This window comes from Pezoporus wallicus, unplaced genomic scaffold (genome assembly GCF_028554395.1).
Source record: "Pezoporus wallicus isolate ANWC-B61680 ecotype Strahan unplaced genomic scaffold, APGP_CSIRO_Pwel_v1 contig_5552, whole genome shotgun sequence".
In the NCBI taxonomy this organism is placed as follows: Eukaryota; Metazoa; Chordata; class Aves; order Psittaciformes; family Psittacidae; genus Pezoporus; species Pezoporus wallicus.
Window position 1 is genome coordinate 5,588,889 of NW_026640754.1, and position 20,622 is coordinate 5,609,510.

Here is a 20,622-nt window from a genome sequence, read left to right on the forward strand (position 1 = left end):
CATGTAAAATATTTTCTTCTTTTTTCCCCTCTTATGATTGGTAAGAAAAGCAAACTGGCATGTCACAGGGCCAAAACAGAAAAGGGGGGAAGGTTTGTATATTGCTCTCTCAGCCCATTCAATATATTAGAGCTTTTCACTACACTGAGAAGTTTTACAGCATAACCCAGAAACGTTGTAGTAGATTTAGAAGCATCAGGCTAAATCATCTTCTGAATTAAAGCTTTCCTAAGACCTTTACTAAGAGGATTGTACTCCATGTAAGTTGCCGACACAAATGAGAAAAAAACAACAAACAAACAAAAAAAAAACCACTGCAAACACAAAACCTAAACCAAAAAGTTGACATGGAAAAATATGTACTTGTGTAAGAATTTATATCCCAAAGGAAATCATACATACATAATATAATAATTCTACAACATGTTAAGTTTCCTGACCAATGAAAACAGGAAGTCTTCCAGGACTGAGGTAGGGCTGAACACAGTTGGAATGCTGATGTAGTGGGCAGCAGAGTAGTTGGGGGCTTTTACCTGATAATGAACAATACTGTGGAAAAAAATTTAAATATAAAAATTGAAAAGGAGGTTGTAGGAGCAGAGTGTGGGTAAAAAAAAAAAAAAAAGAAAGAAAAAGAGAGGATGTTCTCCTTCTTGTGTTCTTAGAGTTTCCAATTAACCTTTCCAGAATGACTTCAATGTGAGGGATTTAATCACCAGTCTCTTGGATTATACACACATTTGCAATTTCTCCTACTGACAGTAAGTGCCTCAACAGTTCATAAAGACTTAGAAACAACTTGGAAATTTTAATGAACTAATTCCTGAGAAGAAAATGTAAATACAGAATAGGCAGAATGCTTTGTGGTGGTGGTGGTGTTTGTTTTTTTAACTTTCCTTTAAAAGAAAAGGACTATGAAGTGTAAAATAGAAAAAAAACCTGGACACAGCATTTCAAGGAGACTTGTTCTGGAGACACCTTTGGGAGTTTTGCATTATTTGGGATGATGTATCATGAAGTTAGGTTTTAAAATAAAAAATAATGCTGTTTACTACCACACTACCATCAGATACTGCATTTCTCTTACCTGGGAATATCAATTTATGGGTAGCGTTAGGACTGCTGACACTCTCCATTTGTGAGAACAAGAAGAAATTTAACGTCATAACCCTAAAATAACTTTCAGAAGCTTGCACAGAAATCACTGTTAAAAACATAGCATTTGCCAACAGTAACCATATATAACCTCTAATGTCGTAACCACATAAAATTGGTGTATCTCCTTAACTACATTAAATACATACAAAAAAATGTAACAATTCTTTTTAAGAGTATGTATATGTGCGTGCATATATATTTCTCTGCCAGAATCACATAGGTCACATTGTCTAGAAATGTAAATGATTTTTTTTTTAAGTTTAATAAAAATGTGCATAAGAAAATCTGACGTATGCAGAAATTACGTATTATTTTAGAAATCCAGAAGTTAACAGCTGGAATTAAATGGAAACCTGCTGTACTTGTGCCACGTTTGTTTCCTTGGCTTAAATTGAAGAGTTAGCTCAAAAACATCGATAATTACTTAAGCTTCAAGTTGGAAATGTTATCTTGTGGAAATGGGTTTTTGAAGAGGACTGCTAAACAAAAGAATAGGCCCCATGGTTCTTCACTTGTTAGTGCTTGCTCTAAGTTGAATCTATACTAAATATATACACGGAGATACTCTTAAAAATCATGAAAAGTGGAAACAAACAAAAAGAATGAATAAAAAATATCCAGAGGATTTGTCAGCATCTCCAGACATTAGCACTGTCCTTAATAATTCATTAACCACTGATAAGTTGACAAGTCAGGGTTCAGCAACAGTAGACTAGTTCAGAAAGAGGGAAAGAAACAAAAATCTGAAAAGCCTCCAAAGCATCTGCCTAGTTAACATCAAAAATACACCCACACCCCTATCTTTTAAACCAGAGGAATTATAGTGCCTTTGCCAACTGGTTTTGTTGTAACAGGATATGCATAGTACTAAAAAGGCAGAGGTCCCAAACCCATCCAAGCCCATAGTCAAAGGTCTATTTAGTTTAGCTCTTGCTTATGTTTCTGAAGAAGTTTTGCGCTATGTCTGCTGTCTCTGCACCCTTTAGTACTTGTTAGTCCCCTTTTTAATCTACTCTTCTTTTGTATCTTGCCTTCTGTCTGTCTGTAACACCACGATGCCACTCAAAAATCACTCTGTGATAACACATGACAAAAATTCTTACATTAAACTTAGAAAAATTGTCAAACAACAAAAGCTACACATGCACAAAACTATGACCATGCTCCTTAGGAGAACAATCTTCCCCCATAGATTTCCTTGATTCCCTACTTAACCCTGATTTTAATTTTTTTAATTAAAAGAAGCCTCATTCTCTTAGAAAGCAAATGAGGACAAAGTATTTTTCTCATGTTTTTATTTTCGATCTGCAGAGTACTGCATACAAACATGTCCTCATAATACAATGCTTCTCATATAAGCTTATTATACAAGCAGCACTGATGTCAAGACTGCTGAAAATTGTTATTGCAAGGACCATGCTGTTTTCTGCTATTTTGATATGGGGAAAGTACTTCCTTTTGTACTCATGTTCAAATAATATTACTGTGCTATATTTGAAGCAGGTTACCTGTAGCTCTTTCACAGTACCTCTGAATACCGTCTGCAGAGTGGAAGCCAGCACACAGCTGCACCGCATCTTTGAAATGCTTCACCATTTCTGTACAACCAAGAGCTCCAGACTACTGACCTGATTCAACAGCACCTTGCCTTCCTAACTCACACACATGACAAGTAAGAAGGAATAACTGTTAACTGCCAACTGGCTCACCTGTTCACTTCTCTAATTCCTGAAAAATACAGAGCTCAGTTATGTGCTAGTCGAAGATGGAAAAAAGAGCTTCTTTGTATATAACAGCAGGCAGCAAAACTGTTCTCGGGGCACTAGCTAGTCAGTGCAGGACCACTGAGAACATGGATTAGATGCCATCTTCCTAGATGATCAAAGCAGAGCTGGGCCAGTTTAGCAAGAATTCCATGCACTCCTATGGGATCTTAAACATCATCTATTTTCAAGTGTCAGTCCCACCTAGTGTCTTAAGGAAAAACATGTAACTTCTTTATAAAGAAAATAATATGTTTTTCTATTTACTCTGGCAAATACAGTCTGGGACACCTACAAAGGTGGTCCTTTGGAAGAAAAAGAGGAAGGACACTAAAATGGAAATGAATGTACAGTAGAATAGCAAATTTGTTGGAAAGGACAAAGATTTTTTTTTTTTTTTTAAATACACAACAGCAAAACAGATGCCTTGGATGCTCTATAAAACTGATAAGTACTGTAAAAATGCTGTCTCCAGAAGCCAGAATGTTAGGTGGGTAGAATACAATTACACAAAAGAGAGAATGAGTAATAGATGTGATACCATCAAATGAGTAATAGATGTGATACCACCTATTCTGTCACAAACTTCACTATAAATTTACTAAAAAGGAGTTTTCAAAGCTGTACTTGCAGTTCTGTTTGCTAGGGTGCAAGAAATTGCAGTGAAGACTGACAAGTAATGAGCTTTGCCTATATTAACATTTCTCCTTTCCGATTCTCCAGAGTATTTTGTTGTTGTTACTACAGTCTGATTTCTCTTTGTTTTTGTGAAAATGATCTGTGAAATTTAAACCATCCTAATCCACTGTATCACATTTTCCTTCTGGTTTTAATTCCTATGTTTTTCTCTTCACTCATCACAGCCTTCTTCCTTGTCACCTCTTAATCTCTCTTTCTTGACCTTTCACTCTTTTCACTTCTCCATGGTAGCCTCCTTTTCTCATCATTATCTGATTCAGAGTGCAGCTGTAAGATTCGTATGAAAGACATTTGCTTCTCCAAAAATCCCGTAAATTACATAATAACAGCATTAAATTATATTAAATGTTAGCAACTGTGCATATCATTTTCACATGCTCATTTTTCTAAGCAAACAGTAACACAGCTCTTGCATTCCTTATAGGCTTTCAAAAGCATATAGGGATTTAAGTCATGGACTCAGTGACTTCTGAAAAAGTCAGTGCCAGATACTGTGAGTTCTTTGATCTGCACTTACTATGCCACTCATGGTAGAAGAACTTTATGTAGGACTCGAAACCTGAGTCAATTTTAAATAAAAAATAACCCCAAACCTAAACCAACACCCCCCCCCAACTAAAATATTTCAAGCATCATATTTAAACAGCTATGTATTTTTACTAGCATTAAACTATAGAATCACAAGGAGACATAAATTGAAATGCTAGCCTGGGAAAGTTTTTATTTTAAGAAACAGAATTGAATCTTCCTGACACCAGTTTTCCAAATTCTGGTTCAAACATGTAGACTCTTCTGTGCAGTATAGGAGATTCAATTTTATTCTCTGTTAGGCTGGAGGGTGGTAGGGGATCCTCAGTACTAATCCATGGACTAGAACATATGAAGCACTCCTTAATCCAGTATAAGGATAAAGAACTGTTCATCAAACCCTCTGAAGCTACTACAGAGTAAGATTAAAGTCAGCTGCAGATAATTTCACAACTGCACAACTCAAAGCTTCAAGCTGCAGCATCAGCAATAATGTTCCAATAATTAATAATTTAAGCATTATGGTTCCAGATCTTGGGATTTTAAATAAAAATCTGTATTTATTACTATGACTACATAATATATGAACTAAATTGAGAGAAACTAACATAGCTGTCCAGATCATGGGCTACAAGAGGGAAAAAAAAAAAATCACCCCAAAATCAACCAAACAAAAAACCCAAACCTAAAAAAAAAACAAAACAAAACAGGATTCTGTGGATTTAAAAAAAGAAACATAACTCCATGAGTAGCAAGGAACACAGTCTTGATCATGACCAGAATGACAGTATAGACATTTTAGACCCCTGTCTTAAACTTTGGATCCTGGAACCAAACCATCAACATCTCAGCATCCATTTATTACAAACTACGAATAAAGACTAAATTTGATAGATGTGAAGAAAATATGACCCAAGGGTAAGCAACGTAGAGATGATGGATATCCAGTCTGCAAAGAGCCTACAACCACAGATTTGACAGGTATGAACTGCCACATTAAGGTCAGTATGATGCTAATGACATGACATACAGCTTGAAATGGGGAAAGAAGGTGAGGAGAAAGGAGGCAGTATGAAAGGAATCACGCAAAATAGAGTTGAGGCTCACTGCCGTTCCTCCATACAGGGAGGAGTGAAAAACTACCATTATTTTTGCCTTTCCACATGGGAAAAGCATGTTTGACACCACAAGTGAGCAGAGAGACCCCCAAAGGGATGTGTCTCTCAGCTTGACAGAAAACTTGATTAGTTCAACAGGCCCCAAATAGCTAAAAAGAAAAAAAAACAAAACAACAAAACACTACACCTATTCAGAGTAGCCCACATATTTCTATTTGTAGGACTTCATAAACAAGTACCCCACACTCATTGCAATCAGCTCTGTAATGCAAGGACTGAATGAGATGCTTGGAACATTGCTATAGGTAAGTGCAAGAAATAACAGGAAACACAGACCTAAGGATTTCTGCAGAAATGAAAATCTTTTACTCCCTCTCTCACTCACATTTTCCATCAGAACCTCCAAAAGGATTTCCATTCTGTAAACCCCCATAATAGATGTAGTGTAGCATTATCTTCATTCAAATTTTCTAGCAAAATATCTATTATATTAAAGACAAGAAAGAATTCAACTCATATATTTATGGCACTGCAAAGCAAAAAAGAAGAAACACAAAACTAGAGGCCCTGCCTTTTCCTCTTTCAGCTTTAATTAGCTCAGTATTGCTGAGTACTGACTCTCAAGCCAGTAAATTGTGACATTGTGCAAACTAATTTCAGAATCAGGAACTTTCTGAGGAATTACTCCATTTTACATCTCTGCTTCACTTTCCGCATTTATTTGCCAGTGGTGGAATAAGCAATCACTCACAGCTTGGCCTACAGCCCTGACTCTCAGCCTTAAGCACTAAATCAATGGACGGCACAGACGGGCCTCTTCAGCCTCTTTCATTCCTCACCTCATCACTAACTGCACACTTTTCTAGCTTTATTCTCTCCTTAGATGTTAACACACTGAAGTAATCTTTCATAGCTACACATGTGATCCATTTATCTCCCTAGTTCTTAGTTTAATTTTCATTATGGAGACGAGCAGCACATACATCTCAGTATAAGGGCTATGGAAAGATGCAGGAGCAACTACAGACCCTCTACAGTATCTTTCTTTCTATGAGGCTGAAACTCCTTGTGAAGGCCTGTTGATCACCTTACAAATCCCTAGTCAGTATGATCAAGAACTTAATTCTTTTATTTTTCAACTGGACTGGTCAAAGCAAGATTTTTACTCTGTGGACCAAAGCTGTGTAGAAATGCCTGATCAAGCAGTCTACTGGCAATAACCAAGGTTGATTTTTCCCTGGAGAATCACAATTGCCCTTTGTCTCCGGATCTGTAGCTCATCTACAGACCATGATCCACAAGGGGACAATTTCAGCTAGATGAATACCTTAGAGCAAGTGTGCATATCACTGAGCGTGAGCTAAATGTACTACCAATCAAATAAAAGTGAAAGGTTTTTTTTTAGTACCACTCTGTAGCTAATAGAGTAACTTTAAAAGTCAACAGATCCTTATCACCCGGAACCTGAAAACCAATTAACTTCTTATTGTTGCTTTAAGGAGTAACTAGTACAGCAATGAAAGATGATAATATTACTTGGCACTTACAGCGCTTTTCATCTTCAAAGCATTTTGCAAACATAAACTAATTAATCTTCCCAACACGCCTCTGAGGTTGGTAAGTGTTATTATTCCTGTAGTACAGAGGGGGAAAAAAGAAAGCCCAAACCAAAAAAAAACACCTCTGGCAGAAGGTTATGTGTGTAGCTCAAGGCCACAAAATTATCCAGAACACACTGGCACTGCATGCTCCTTATATGAGTTACTCACTCAAATCAGGCAGGTACTGCAGGTGGCCGTGTTTTAGCATAACAAAAAAGTATCTGCCATGATGATAATCAGGACACATATCTTACACTGCAGCCGGGAACATAAAACACTAATTCTAATATCCGCCTCAGGTTTTGAAAGACAGCACTTGCCATGTCACTGAATGGTGATTAATTTGCTCATCAGGTGAGCACAGAGTCACTTGTCTATTATTTCATACCTTCTCGTAAACAGCCTGTAAAGCAGGCCAATTCACTTCTATTGAGAATCACTTGCCTACTCAACAGTCAAAATCAGCCCCTCATTAAGGCATAGGTAGTGGAAGGTCAAAATGGTCTTGCATGTACGTCCTTCCACTGCTTCAGAGAGGTTACTTTAAAGTAGGCTCTAGGTTTAAAAACATGACCATTTAAATCCTTTAATCCTACAGTTGACATTTATGAAGACTAGAAAGATTAAATATTTTGCTATCCAAATAACTCATTTTGAGCAGCTCGTATTTAAAAGCAATAGGCTTTGGAGTCATATTACATCAGGATAGAAGTTGCAATTAACATTTCAGGTTTCTGAAGTCTTAAAAATGTATCCCTGACAATGTTTAGTATCTTACACAATAAAATTGTCAAAGCATATATATCACTGTTTCAGGTCCCTCTTTCACTGAATGGTGGGATTTTTCTAGCACCTAAATCTAAGTGTCATGGGAGTAGCAGCTGAACGATACCTACAATACATCCAGACACTGGAATGTACTGTATATGGCTTTGCTTTTCAGCAACCTGGTATCAGTGATTCAGCATGTAGCGAAGGAAAGAAACTATTTTTCTTCACTTGTTTGGTAAGTTCAGCCCCTTTTTTTGCAGTTCCCAGGAGTTATTAGGGTATTTAATCTGATTTAGGCACTTCAGTATTCAAGAAGAGTACACGCACAAAACCATGCACAGAAGTACTTTCTCCTGCAAAACTGAATGGGGTGGCATGAAAATAAATTACATTAAGGCTTGGCTGACAGTGAATTGTTCTGATTGATAAACATGATGAACTCATTCTCACTGCCAGCTAAGACAACCTAATAACATTACCTGCAGGCTAAATCATAGCTGACTCAAGCTTTCAAAAATAAAAATTTAACAAAGCTTCCACTGCCTCATCAGGTCTTCTATTAGCAAAAGGTGTCTGCAGCTCAGCCCTTCAATTTACACAGTTCACAAACAGTCCTGTGATTATTTTGTACAAAAGGACAAACACGCGCAAATCTGCAGTACAACCTGCCACCTGTGCTCATGGGTCAGCCTCCTGCTCCTGTGCAAAACCTCACTGACTTAATATACAGATCACTCTATAGGGTCACTATGCTGTCCTGCAACAACAATATTATTTGAAATGGAACAATGACTACTTAAGAGGTACTGCATATTCCTCTCTTCCTTTTAACATGTATCTGATGGTAAATAAATACAGTTTTTGCCTACCTGTATTTGTCTTACTAACTTAATAAAACGTTTAGTTCAGGTTTGATTCAGGATCATCCTCAAATTATTTTTCTATTGTTATTTTATCCTAATGCAATTTAAACAATACAAATTACTTTCTACACTGCAAAATCCTTCCCTCCCACTCTGCAGTCACGTCATACTTTCAGGTATTTTTGAGGAAGAGACCTCGAGGATCATCTGGTCCAACCTTTCTTTTCAAAAGCCCAGTCTAGACAAGACAGCTCACAACTTTTCCAGCTGAATCAAATGTGTCTCATGTTGGGGAATCCCCCACTTCCATGGGGAAGATTATTCCAATGGCTGGTTGTTCTCATTTGGCATAGCATTTTCCTATGTACTTTGTGTTACTTCACAAAGCAGTTTTATTTTGTAAACACAGAAATTTCTCTGTACAACAGAGAAATTCAACTTCATACAGTCAGCTTAAATCCTGAATTCAGCAACATACTTGGGCATGTTCCAAAATGCAAGCGTTCAGGTTGCTGAATTCAATTAGAGAAGTTGCGCATTTAAATCAGGCTACTCATTATAGTTGGATACTTCAAAGCATAAGAAAATAAAGCGTCTTCTTCCTCCCTAAACACATAAACAGCAAACAATCATATTGTCACACCTAGGAAAGCAAATAGTCTTTCATGGTGCTTCATCCATTGTCAAGGAATACTTTTAAAGAAAAAAAGCTCATGGTCTTTATTTACATGTTTGGGTGCTGAGTTTAATTATCCACCCGCTTACCAAGTTTTCTGAATCATAACAACAACGTGAAAATAAATAACTAAATCAGTAGTTCTAAAATAGTAGGCTAAAAAATCCTCATCTGAGGAGTTTAAAAACAAAGCCAGTTTTGCAACAGATGAAGGGGCTTAAGAAGACCACCACAGTAGGTCTCTTACTGATGTCAACCAAAAGTGTGCTGCCTAGATGAAGTTACAATTTCCTAAACAAGCATACCTGCCCTTCAAGTCTTGTTAAACAGTTTTCAAAATTAACATGATAATCCCAGTTATATAATAATTTTACATTCAAACGTTTTACTAGATGTTTTTTTTTTTGTTTTTTTTTTTTTTTTGTAATTACAGTAACAAACATGCATTTTTAGGCTCTTATTTATGTAATTAATCTCAAGCAACAGAAAATAAGCCAACGAAAAAGTTCTGTGACTGGAACTGACAGTTGAAGAACCTTCTCTTAGCAAGATGTCCTGGGATAAACCTGCCACTAAACAGGACACAGCTATCTCCAGTGGCAGTATCCTTTTTGGAATTTCTGCCATGGGATTCTGGGAAGCAGGAAGCACAATGACGGTCTGAGAAATCTCAGAAAGAAGAGGTGGGAAATTTCTGATTCATTAGCAGAAAGCTTTGAAGGGCTTTACTCCAAAATATCAGCCATAAAAGCACATTGACATTTTTAAAAGCGTGCCACATTTGAAGGACTTGAGAAACTCATGTAACTACTCCAGTAGCTTTTCAGCAGACACTGGAAACTTAATATTGTTATTTTACACACTATGGGGGGAAAAAATAAGTGAAACACTAGTCATGATTAATTTTAAAAATTAGTCTCCAATTAAAGGTATTTATTAAAGCTTGCCTTATTTGCTTCTAGATTTATTTCCTGTTGATTTAGCAGGCTAGAATGTAATTAGACTGTCAACAAAACTACGTGTCTGCACTCTGTTTCTAGACGGGGGGTGGGAAATAAACACAGGGAAGCATGCTTTATATATTATTTAAAAACCTTTGGAATGACCTTGAAGACCTTTTCCATAAAATGCTTCCAATGCCAAAAGCAGTAAATTATTTCAAAAGATGAATCAAAATGAACACACTACCTAAGACAGCAAAACAAGCCCTTTATACCCTGACCCTATCAAACCTGCAGGCAGTCCCCAAAGGTGCTAAACCAGCATGCATTAGAGGGGAAGCCAATAAGCCAAACAAAGAGAATTGAAAGGACAACAAGGAAAATCAAATGGTCACAGATGACAGTGCTGAGACCACTGAAAGGTGAAGATGACACTACATATGCCAGACTACCATTTTAGGGCTATAGACATGTAATTTATTGCATATTGGGTAGTAAGTATTAGCTAACTACTATGTGTATGTCTGAGGAAAATGAAGAGAAAAAAATCCCAAAGTCCCAGTGCACCATCGTATATGACATGACAGACTACAGAACTTCTTCCATTCCGTTATTGCTATTTAAAAAGAATAGTACCCTATTCAGGCAATAGTTTATGAATTCTTTACATAAATGATCTCTATTTTGATAGAATTTTGTCTCTACTACTAAAAAAGTGTCTACAGTACAGATCTTAGAAAGTTTCCTCTTGAATTTATCTTATTAAAGTAATGAGATAAAGGTGACTAACATCTTAAAAACTAGAGAGTAATGATGACCTGAGGTTTCAACATATCACGGAAACCAAAAATACACAGCAGAAAGCAAATAGACTACAGTAGGTGCAAGCCTCAGTTACACCAGCCTAAGAGAAATATTTTTATTTTCTTTGCAAACATTTCTAGGCAAAAGTCAACACCATGTGGCCAGCTCTAATTCTAATGTAAAGTTATCCTACTTGGAACGAAGAAAAACCACCAATAGGGAAAATATTTTTAAACCTTTCTAAAATAAAAGCTAAGGACTTTCTCACAAGGAGGAAGCTTTTTTTTTTTTCCTACCCATAAATCTATCCTTATTTTCTCATAAAAGAGAAGACAGCTTTATACAAAAGAATGAGGTATAAGTTTACAAAGCTCTTGGCCTAGCTTGATCCTTTTAGATAACTGGGCTGCAGTACTCCACACGTTTCATAACTTGTTTTCCTTTTCCTATGTTAAGTAGTTTAGTTGTAGAAATGCCAGTTCCAGAAACTACAATTTTGAAACTGAAAGTGATGTGTAAATGCTTAATCCCAGCTGGAGGCAAGTACAACCTCTTAGAACCACTGGGGTGCAAATGGACCTCCTGAGGTTATGTAGTCCAAACCCTCTGTTCAAGTACTGTCAGTTACAGGAAGTTGACCAAGACTATGTCCAGTCATGTTTTGAGCATCTCCACAGATATTTAGATCTCTTATGTCTCTCCGTCCTGGACTCAAATTCAACACTGAGCTCTAGTAATGTGTTAGCATCTGGTTAGATACCATAGATATCCACTAAAAAAAAAACAAAACATACCAAAAAAAAAACCAACAAAGAACCCCCCCCCCAAAAAAAAAAAAAAAAAAACCAAAACCAACCCCAACGAACCTAAATGCATTGATCGTGAATTAATTAATCTTAGTCATCATACAGTGCTCTGTTACTGCCCATGTGAGCTAAAAGATAAAGGCACTGAGCTAATACATTATTCTTACGCTCATCCACACACACTGTGTTTCCCCAAACCTGTTCATAGAGCTTGGCCTTCTTGGAACAGTTGTATTTATTTTTATTAATTTTGAAGCTATTTACATTTTAGCGATATTTGAGTGGCAAATGTTTGGGCAATCTATTACTGAGTCAAATTGATGCTGGGGGTCTAATTTTTAAACTGCAAGGCCTGAACACTTCACATGAGTTTGCAAAGTTGTCACTGACCCATTGCCCAACATGGGCCATTTACTTAACTTTCCTGTGCATCATATATTATTTATTTCAAAGATGGTACACAATGCTTTGCCATCTGTGTAAAACATGTAAGGAGATACAGGTGTACTATGTGTGTACAGTACTACTAAAATTAATGACACTGGTATAACAGCATACTTTTCCTGCAGCAAGAATGCCTGGTTACTTGGTACTAATGAATTATACACTCTATATTAAAACATCTTGCCTACCTTGTCTGGTATACTCATCTGCTTCTCTGTGGACCAAATCTTTTACCCGGTTTCCATACAGCAACCTAGAGGAATCATGATCAAAAGCTTTCAAAGTTTCGCTGGAGCTGTAAGACTTCTGTGTAGGCACTCTGCATTCCTCATTTTCTGCAGAAGAATTTGTATAGCGCCGCTCCTTGTCTCGTCTGCTCTTTGTCAGGGAACAATAAGGCCTACGTTCCTTCACATCCATACTTCATTCCTTCTCTGTGCACATCAGTCCAGCTTATTTAGAAGTCTTCTCTACATTCAGCTTACATTCACCTATAACAAAATTAGAAAGACAACCACTGATGTGTTACAATGTCCTCTAATTGCAGTGATTGCTTTCTAACTGTCTGGGAGAGAAGGAAAGATCTCATCAGTGATGAGTGAGAGACACTTCTGTAATACTTGCGAGACTTCCCAGAGTCTCATGCATGAGCTACCCTGATCAAAAAAATTAGCAAAGAAATTTTTGTGAATGGCACCACAATAATATTCATTTTTATATAACAGATTACAATATCAAAGGTAGATTGAGAACTGGTGGGGGGGGCAGGTAGCTTTTCAGCTTTAAGAACATGTTACTTGCCTAAAGTCTATCTGTAGGTAGACAGTCTTATTCTGAGAAGGATGCAGAAGTTTGACTTCTGTTTGTCATAAACCTCTGGTTTTAATGTCTGTTCTTATATACAGACTTCTACAACATTTTATTATCATTTCTATTCTCAGAAAATTGTTCTTGTTGAGAAAATATACACAATTTCACAGAAAGCTACAGAAACATTACAGGTGATATGCAGGAAGACTTCTCCAAGGCACTATATTCTACATAGCTTGAGCTAGAAAGCAAGCAACTGATTTGTAAATGACAGTCAGAAATAGTTTTTGCTTCCCTTAAGTTCTAAAGGAAAATTACAGTAAAAATCTTATTTCTGTTACTGTTTATTTTGCTTTACAGTTCATTCCACTTAGTTTTCAAAACAAGGTTTTCCAGTTTCATTTCTTGGGTCCTGCACAGTTCACCACAATATCTACATCTCAGAGCGAGAAACAGTTTGAAAATTCTGCTTCTGTTCTTTTCTTAAAAAAAAAAATAAGCAAAAAATTAAACACAAAATACAATTTGTATCTATCAATAGCTGACAAAACATCAAAAATGAAGAACACGACTTTGCAACTGCACCTGTTAACTGAGGCCTTGGCATTTCTCATTTAAAACCCTTATGTTATGGTCTCCAGGAGAACCCTGCTCCACTCTATTTAAAATACTTAAATACCACAACTGATTATTTTACAAAGTGCTATCAGTCAAGTCCTTTGTGCTGAAGAATTAAAATGACAGTTTACAGCACATATCACAAAGGAATGGCCAACTCCATTTGCACTCTGTTCAGCAAAACCAACATCACTTTACAACTTATCACCTATTTCATTTTAAACATTTAATATCAAACAAACTAATTAGTTGTCACTCCTGAAAAGATTTTTAGAATATTTCATTTACTACAGAACTGTAATTCAAGTTTGTGAATGGCAGCCAGCCTTTTATTATTCTGTTCTGAAATTCTCAGAAAAGATCTTCCATTTCTTGACCTCTGTGAATCTCAATTTAGACAAAAAGAAAAAGCCTTCCATTTAAGCAAACTTCTGCTATATTTATTATATTTTTCAAATGTTAAGTGGTTAAAAGGAAATTGAAATATTTGTACATGACCAGGAAAACCAAAGTTTTAGAATAATTCATTATATGTATGACTATTTAGATAGATGTCCGCATGGCCATGTAGCAAATCTTCTCAGTTGCCATGAAACATTCAGATTTTAAAATATTTCACTAATGAAAGCAATGTTCTTTCCATATAACAACAATTTTCTAGGCATTTTAGAAACTCTGTGCTTTATTAACATTAAACTGAATTGCGAGTTTAAAAATAATTATTCACAGACACACAGGTATTCTTTTGCAGTACAAAGATTTCACGTGGAAGCATATCTCCCTTTTTAACTAATTGCTTCAAGACTTTGAAGAGGCACTAATTCCTAGTATCACTAACTCACGCCATGGGAAAAACTGACATACGCTATTCAAAGGTGATTTTTTTTTTTTTTTTTTCCCCAAGTATCCAAGCTTCTTTATATTACAAAACCAAAAACCTTGCCAGGGGAAGAATGAAAAGGTTAAAAGAGTACACATTATTTAATACCATCACATTACAGAAACACTAACGGGGATTAGACTGCCACAACAGTGAAGACTAGTAGACCTTTTTTTTTTTTTGTGGGCATTTCTGGCAAAGAAAAAAAACTTGTAAGACTTAAGAACCTAATCTTTTTGAATCTGGCATTATATAAAACATCTGTTTACTGTCAGTAACCCTTAACTATAAAAATCAATAGTATTTATTGGCATCTAAGTGTTTCCTCAGCAAATTTTAGGAAACACGTCACATCCTCAGGCTCATACCTCAAATTATATCATCAGCAAATACACATATCTGAAAGAAGGAGACAGAAGAAAAGCTGTCTTGAAGATCTGTCTACAAATAAGCGTTCTATAGCATGATCAGAACACAAACATATTCGGAGAACACAGAAATAGGTATCACTGCTAACATTTAGTAGTAAGCCAGGAATGAGAAGTCAAACAAAAGACTTGCCGATGGCTTTACAAGATCTGAACTGTAAGTTTTTTTACTGAGGTGGGATGTTTTACAGTCTCAGAAATATGCAGGACTTAACTTGTCCCATCATGAATTTTATTCCCCTTACCCCCTTTAAAAGAAAACACCAGCCCCAAACCAAAACACCCCTCACCCCAACTTCAGAGAAATCTTTTCTATTATTGAGAAAAATATTTTAAGAACAAAACCCCAGATATTTCATTTACTGCATCTGCCCAGCTCCTTTCTTATCAAGATCACTATAGTTAAAATATTAATGAGTTCTCCCATTCAAATTTTCATATTTAAATGAACCACTGTTACACAATTTGAACATATTTGTTGTCCTCCATTTCCTATAACACAAAAGCTACATCTTTGGGGAATTACCTAAATGCAGTGACTAGGTTTCTTTTAATATGCCTTAGAAGAAGCTCAGACAGAATACTGGTAATAGATACAAACTCAAGAAAACACAGCAACTAATTGGATAAATCGGATAACAATTTCAAACCAGCTTAAATTTATTTTGTAAAATGTTACAAAAACTCTTGCCTTCATCTGCAAGCAATTTTTGCCCATATGTCAACATTTATGGTCCATTGAATAGTTTTGCTCCAATTAAATGAAGGAATTTTACAGCAATATTTACAAAGCTATTGAGCTACTAACTCACCCACAAAAGGTCCTAAATACTGTTACATATTGTATTACAATACTAACGTGAAATGACCTACATATACTGAAGAAAATTGGAAAATATTTTATATGTGCTACTACTTCAGATTTCTGTCTAATGCTTTCTGAAGTATAAAGACTGAGGATGCTCATCTTCGTCACTAAACACTGGGATATCCTGTGATTTTTTTCAGTGATCTGCTCAACGTTACACAGACTACTGTCTAGATTACACATGAGAAGTGTTTGCTGACCACCAGACTGACAGGTCAGCTCTTACACAGTCATGCCCATTTGTGTACATAACTTAGTGGATTGCAGCCTCAGATTGTGCTTTCTCAGTAAAATTCTTCAAATTTTAAGAGCAGTTCAAATCAGTAAAGAGGAGATGCCGATTTTTAAACCGGCACTTACATATTACTCTTAACTGAATTTCGAAGGGAAGCAAGAGAACCAGAAAAGCATTTCTTGTACATGACCAGGTCACTGGGACCAGTATTCATTCCCCTAGGTGCCCAGGGACATCATTAGCACAATATTTAATTACCAAGTCAGATAAGGCATGTGCAAATAATAATTAAAACAAGAAGATTACTAAAGTTCTTTTTTCTACTCTAAGTGTTGTGGAGACCCCAAGTGTAAACACCAAAATAGAGCACAAGGTACTTTCACAAACAAGTGTCAAAGCTACTTAGGGGAGCTTGAATGACGAAGTCTCAGACACACACAAAGCTGAGTGATGCAGGGGTTCAACGTGTTACACTGTATTTAAAATTCCCCAGGACAGCCTTACAGTAGTTCCTCGTAATCACCTATTGCAACATAATATAAAGTCACTGTAGCAAAGAGGAAAAAAACACAGTTACTCAGCTTTTCTTTTTCTTCCTTTACAACAAAAGAGGCTGAACACTAAAGCCCTATGCTGCAATATAGGAAAAGTACAACAGACATAAAATGTAGTATATATTTTAATTGCCAAGATGTAAATGAGGCTTCAGGGTCATGCTACAGAGTGTTATCTAAACCACCCAGCTACAACTTTAACATGCCTGCAGGCCTTTTAAACTGTTATGGAAAATTATTGCTTTTAATTCAGTGGCTTCAATTCTGAGTTCCCCAAAGGGTCATTACAAGCTGAGCAACAGGATGGCAGTCCTGCCTAAACCTACACAGTGCTCCATCCCGAGTCTCACTCTGAGAACCTTCTTTCAGCATTAAACCTGGTTCAGTGAACACCAAAGTAATGGATTAAGAAGTCTAAATATACCCCAATATTTTATGCCCTTTGATATCTAAAAAGCTACATAGTAAAAACTTAAGAACTAAAAGATGTTTGTTACTAAAATGAAGAGATAATTGTATAGAAGGGATTATGCCACTGTTTGGGTTGATTTACGGATCTGCTATAGAGTATATTATATGTCTTTTCAATATGTATATTCATTTTAGACACCTCAAAACACACAAAGCTAAAACTGAATTAGTTCTGAGAAGACCAGGAATCACTTTAGTATACACAGTACTCAAAAAAAGGTTTCAAAAATGAGAGAATAAACCTGTAGATTCCTTTGTTACAGATGAATTGTAATAATACAAAATGTTATTATAAAAGAAAGCCAAACAAGACCTCTCCTACACATTCTCAAAAGGAGAAGGAACAGTAAGAAAAGGAGCATGCTGCTCAGAGCAGAGCCCTTCTTTCCTCGCTTTGAGCTGCAAAACTGAGCCAGGGAAAGAACTTGCATATTACATACCACAAACTTGCCTCACAACACCTAAATGTAAATGTAACTCTTAGGAATGCCTAAATTGTATTCCCAGCTGCATTCAAAAGCCTGCAATGGTATTACTGAATTACTAATATTTCTATTATTAATTACCATTATTACAAAGTAAGAATCATTGATCCTTTCACACCAATCCCTTAATACAGGTGTAGCCTGAATGCTTACTTAGACTGGGAACAAGTTTCCTTTCATGGAACACTACAACATTAACACAGTAAAAGAATCGTAAGAATCTGGGGAGAAGAAGCAGGCTTGTACTTCTGTCTGAAATAAGAGCAGAGGGTTTTAGGGACTATGAGTCAAGATGATGTTTGATGCCTATTCTCAGCATTTCAATAGCTGTTGGAAATAACATCTTAAGTACTGGTGTTGAATAGATACATTACTACAAGTGCCATTATTTCAATTTAATAATTTCCTTTTAATCTGTAATAGTTCACTAATATAAATATTACATAATATAAAGATTACATTAGTTACAATTTTCACTAGGCATAGTACTTGCATGACTCTTTACAGCAAAACAGAGCAAATCAACTGGTACATGTAACAGATAGATTAAAAAGCCTAAATGCAATATACAGAAATTAAGAAAATCTCCTGTCCACAAAAAAATACTCACAATTCACACAACTAATCACCCATAAAACCTATTACAAACAAATACTAAGGAAAACTGAAAAGGCATAAAAGAGTGATGAAATTTCCACTTCAGTGGTTGATAAAGTGAGATATGTCAGAAATCAACTGAGGTGGAAAAATGACACTTTGAAGAGGTGCTTAGGATGATCTGTAGCTATGGTGTGCCATTAGTCAAACTGATGACTCTTAATACATGGACATTTCAGGTCATCATATCTAGAAACTCACTTCCTAATATTAAAAGTCTATCTTCTGGCACAGAAACTAGAGAGGATGCATTTGAAGTCAGCATTCTTAAGGGGGAGTGGGAAAGAGATGGTCTATCAGTCAGTTCACAAATTAAAATTTAAAGAAAAAAATGCCTCCTTATGTCACTAACTAACCCTAAATTTTAGGATTACAAATGAAAACGAAGGGGGGGGGGGGAGGAGAGAAAGAATACCAATAAAAAAAATATTGTGTATTCTTCAAGCATTTTTCTGCATCAGTCAGGAGAAGGAAACACTCGTATCTACCATCACTACAGGATGTAATGTTACTAAGTTAGAAAATTACATTGTCTATCCAAAAAATCTCAACTTTGTTAGAGACAGAATAAACAACTAAGAAACATAGTGTATGTTCATTATAGAAGTGTCTTGCAATAAGAGTCAGGAAAATGAGCAAGATAAATGAGTTTTGCAGGGCCTTGGTTAGTTATAGAGGTTGATGTTTGTATAATAATTTTGCTGCTATTAAAATTGAAACCCTAGGGGCAGGGCTGGGAAGAACACCTCATGCCTTCCCTCATATGGGCAGAAAGAGAAGATGTACCCTCTGTAATAGTATGACTGGAGGGAGCACTTCTTTACATGACATTTTCCTGTGAGGGTACAGAGACCGTACACCAGCATTTGAGATGAAGCTACAGTTATTTTTGCTGCTTGAAACCCTTCATACAGCAAGGCTGCAAGCCTTCAGAAGAGAAACTTGAAAATAGCTGTAAGTTGGATATGCAGAACAGTCTACGTGCTGGCTATTGAGTTGCCAAGCAGGCCCTGCCAAAAACATAACTTGCAAGGAAGAGGGCTAAGATGCTAGCTCATTGCTCTGTCAACAACAGCAGCCTCTTCTGAGGAACTCAGTACAGGGTTACACTGAGAACTGTTCCTCCTCGGGAGGAATGGCTTAAAGGAACTGTCACGAGCTCCGATCTTGAGAGAAGTGTCTGCCTCTGACTTGGGGGAATTGAGTAAGATGTGTTTTATCTTGAAGGACTGAGAGAGCTAAGTGAGAAAGAGAACACGAACACCAAAGAGTGAAATAATGTGCTGTACTGCTGTATAAAGAAAAATGATGAGAATACATGATACAAACATGGAGGGCCAATGGAAGTTAGGAGAGCAGAAATGAAGAAAAAATTGACATCAAAATGAGCTCAGGACAGAAAGTTAAGAGAGACAGAATCATTAGCACTCAGTATGGCAACACTAGGGAAGAGAAGTGACACAACAATCTAGAAAGAGAGAAGAGATTAAGAGGAAAAAACAATCAGAAGAAAACAAAACTTCAGAAGGGAGAAACTTTGTGCCTTATTTACTTCAGAGCCAAGGAATAAATTCAGAGTGTTAGCACTGGGTAATTCATTATTTAGCAGCAATTAAACACACCTAAATATTTTCCTCCACTCCTGAAAACTTGAAATTCATCCTTTATGCATTCATGCCAATTAATCTCCTTCACTACCCATCTTTTACACATGATTCTCCACACCATGTTCTTACTTAACCTATCTCAATGGTGTCCTGAGGATAATTCCTTCTTGAATGTTATCTCCCATGTTTACTTTTGCACCTGCTTAGAGCTCTTCCACATAGTTCACTTTTCTTCTGGAACAAAGCCACAGCAGTCTAAGGAATTTTAAAAGTAAAAGAAGTGGGATGGAGAACCTGACACAGGAGCAACATGCAGCAAGCCATCAGCAAAGGAGCAACAGCCCCCGAGTCCCCAGGCAGAGAGCACAGCACAATGGTTTCTGTGTTTCTGTTTGGAGAACAAAGCTATCAGTATACCAGCTTTACCATCTGAACAGGCTGTCGATCATTCAACTCCCCCTTCAACAACTCTGAGTTAATTTCAAACAATTTGACAGTAGTGAGGTTTCAAAAATAAAACATCTCTCAAGTCACTATAAAGGAAATGAAGTATATTACATGTGACATGCAAGAGATGGGCATACAGTCACAAGGCTGAACTGAAAAAATCATTGTGAAGGTGCCTGGAAATGAAAGGAGGACCTGAAGAAACTGCAGTGAGGATGTCATTGAGGACACATGGGAGAGGGAAGAATGAATAGCAAAGGGTAGGTACGCAAGCTATTGCTGTGTTTGCATGATATGAGATACTGATATACACCATTAGCCTTCATTTCCATGAACAGCTTCTCATAGTAAAAGCTGAAATTCCAAATAGAAGACATTCACAATAAGGTT

The 20,622-nt window shown here is 36.5% G+C and overlaps 1 protein-coding gene across 2 annotated transcripts in view; it reads right to left on the bottom strand.

Annotated features, from left to right (window-relative positions):
• TENM3 (teneurin transmembrane protein 3) overlaps positions 1 to 20,622 on the bottom strand; it is an 830,895-nt gene that overhangs the window by 306,802 nt on the left and 503,471 nt on the right. For both annotated transcript variants that reach the window (XM_057420267.1, XM_057420268.1), the window contains one exon: positions 12,361 to 12,663. In XM_057420267.1, the coding sequence (XP_057276250.1) occupies positions 12,361 to 12,592 (232 nt within the window). In that variant the 5' untranslated portion in view covers positions 12,593 to 12,663. The remainder of the gene's footprint in view (positions 1 to 12,360; positions 12,664 to 20,622) is intronic.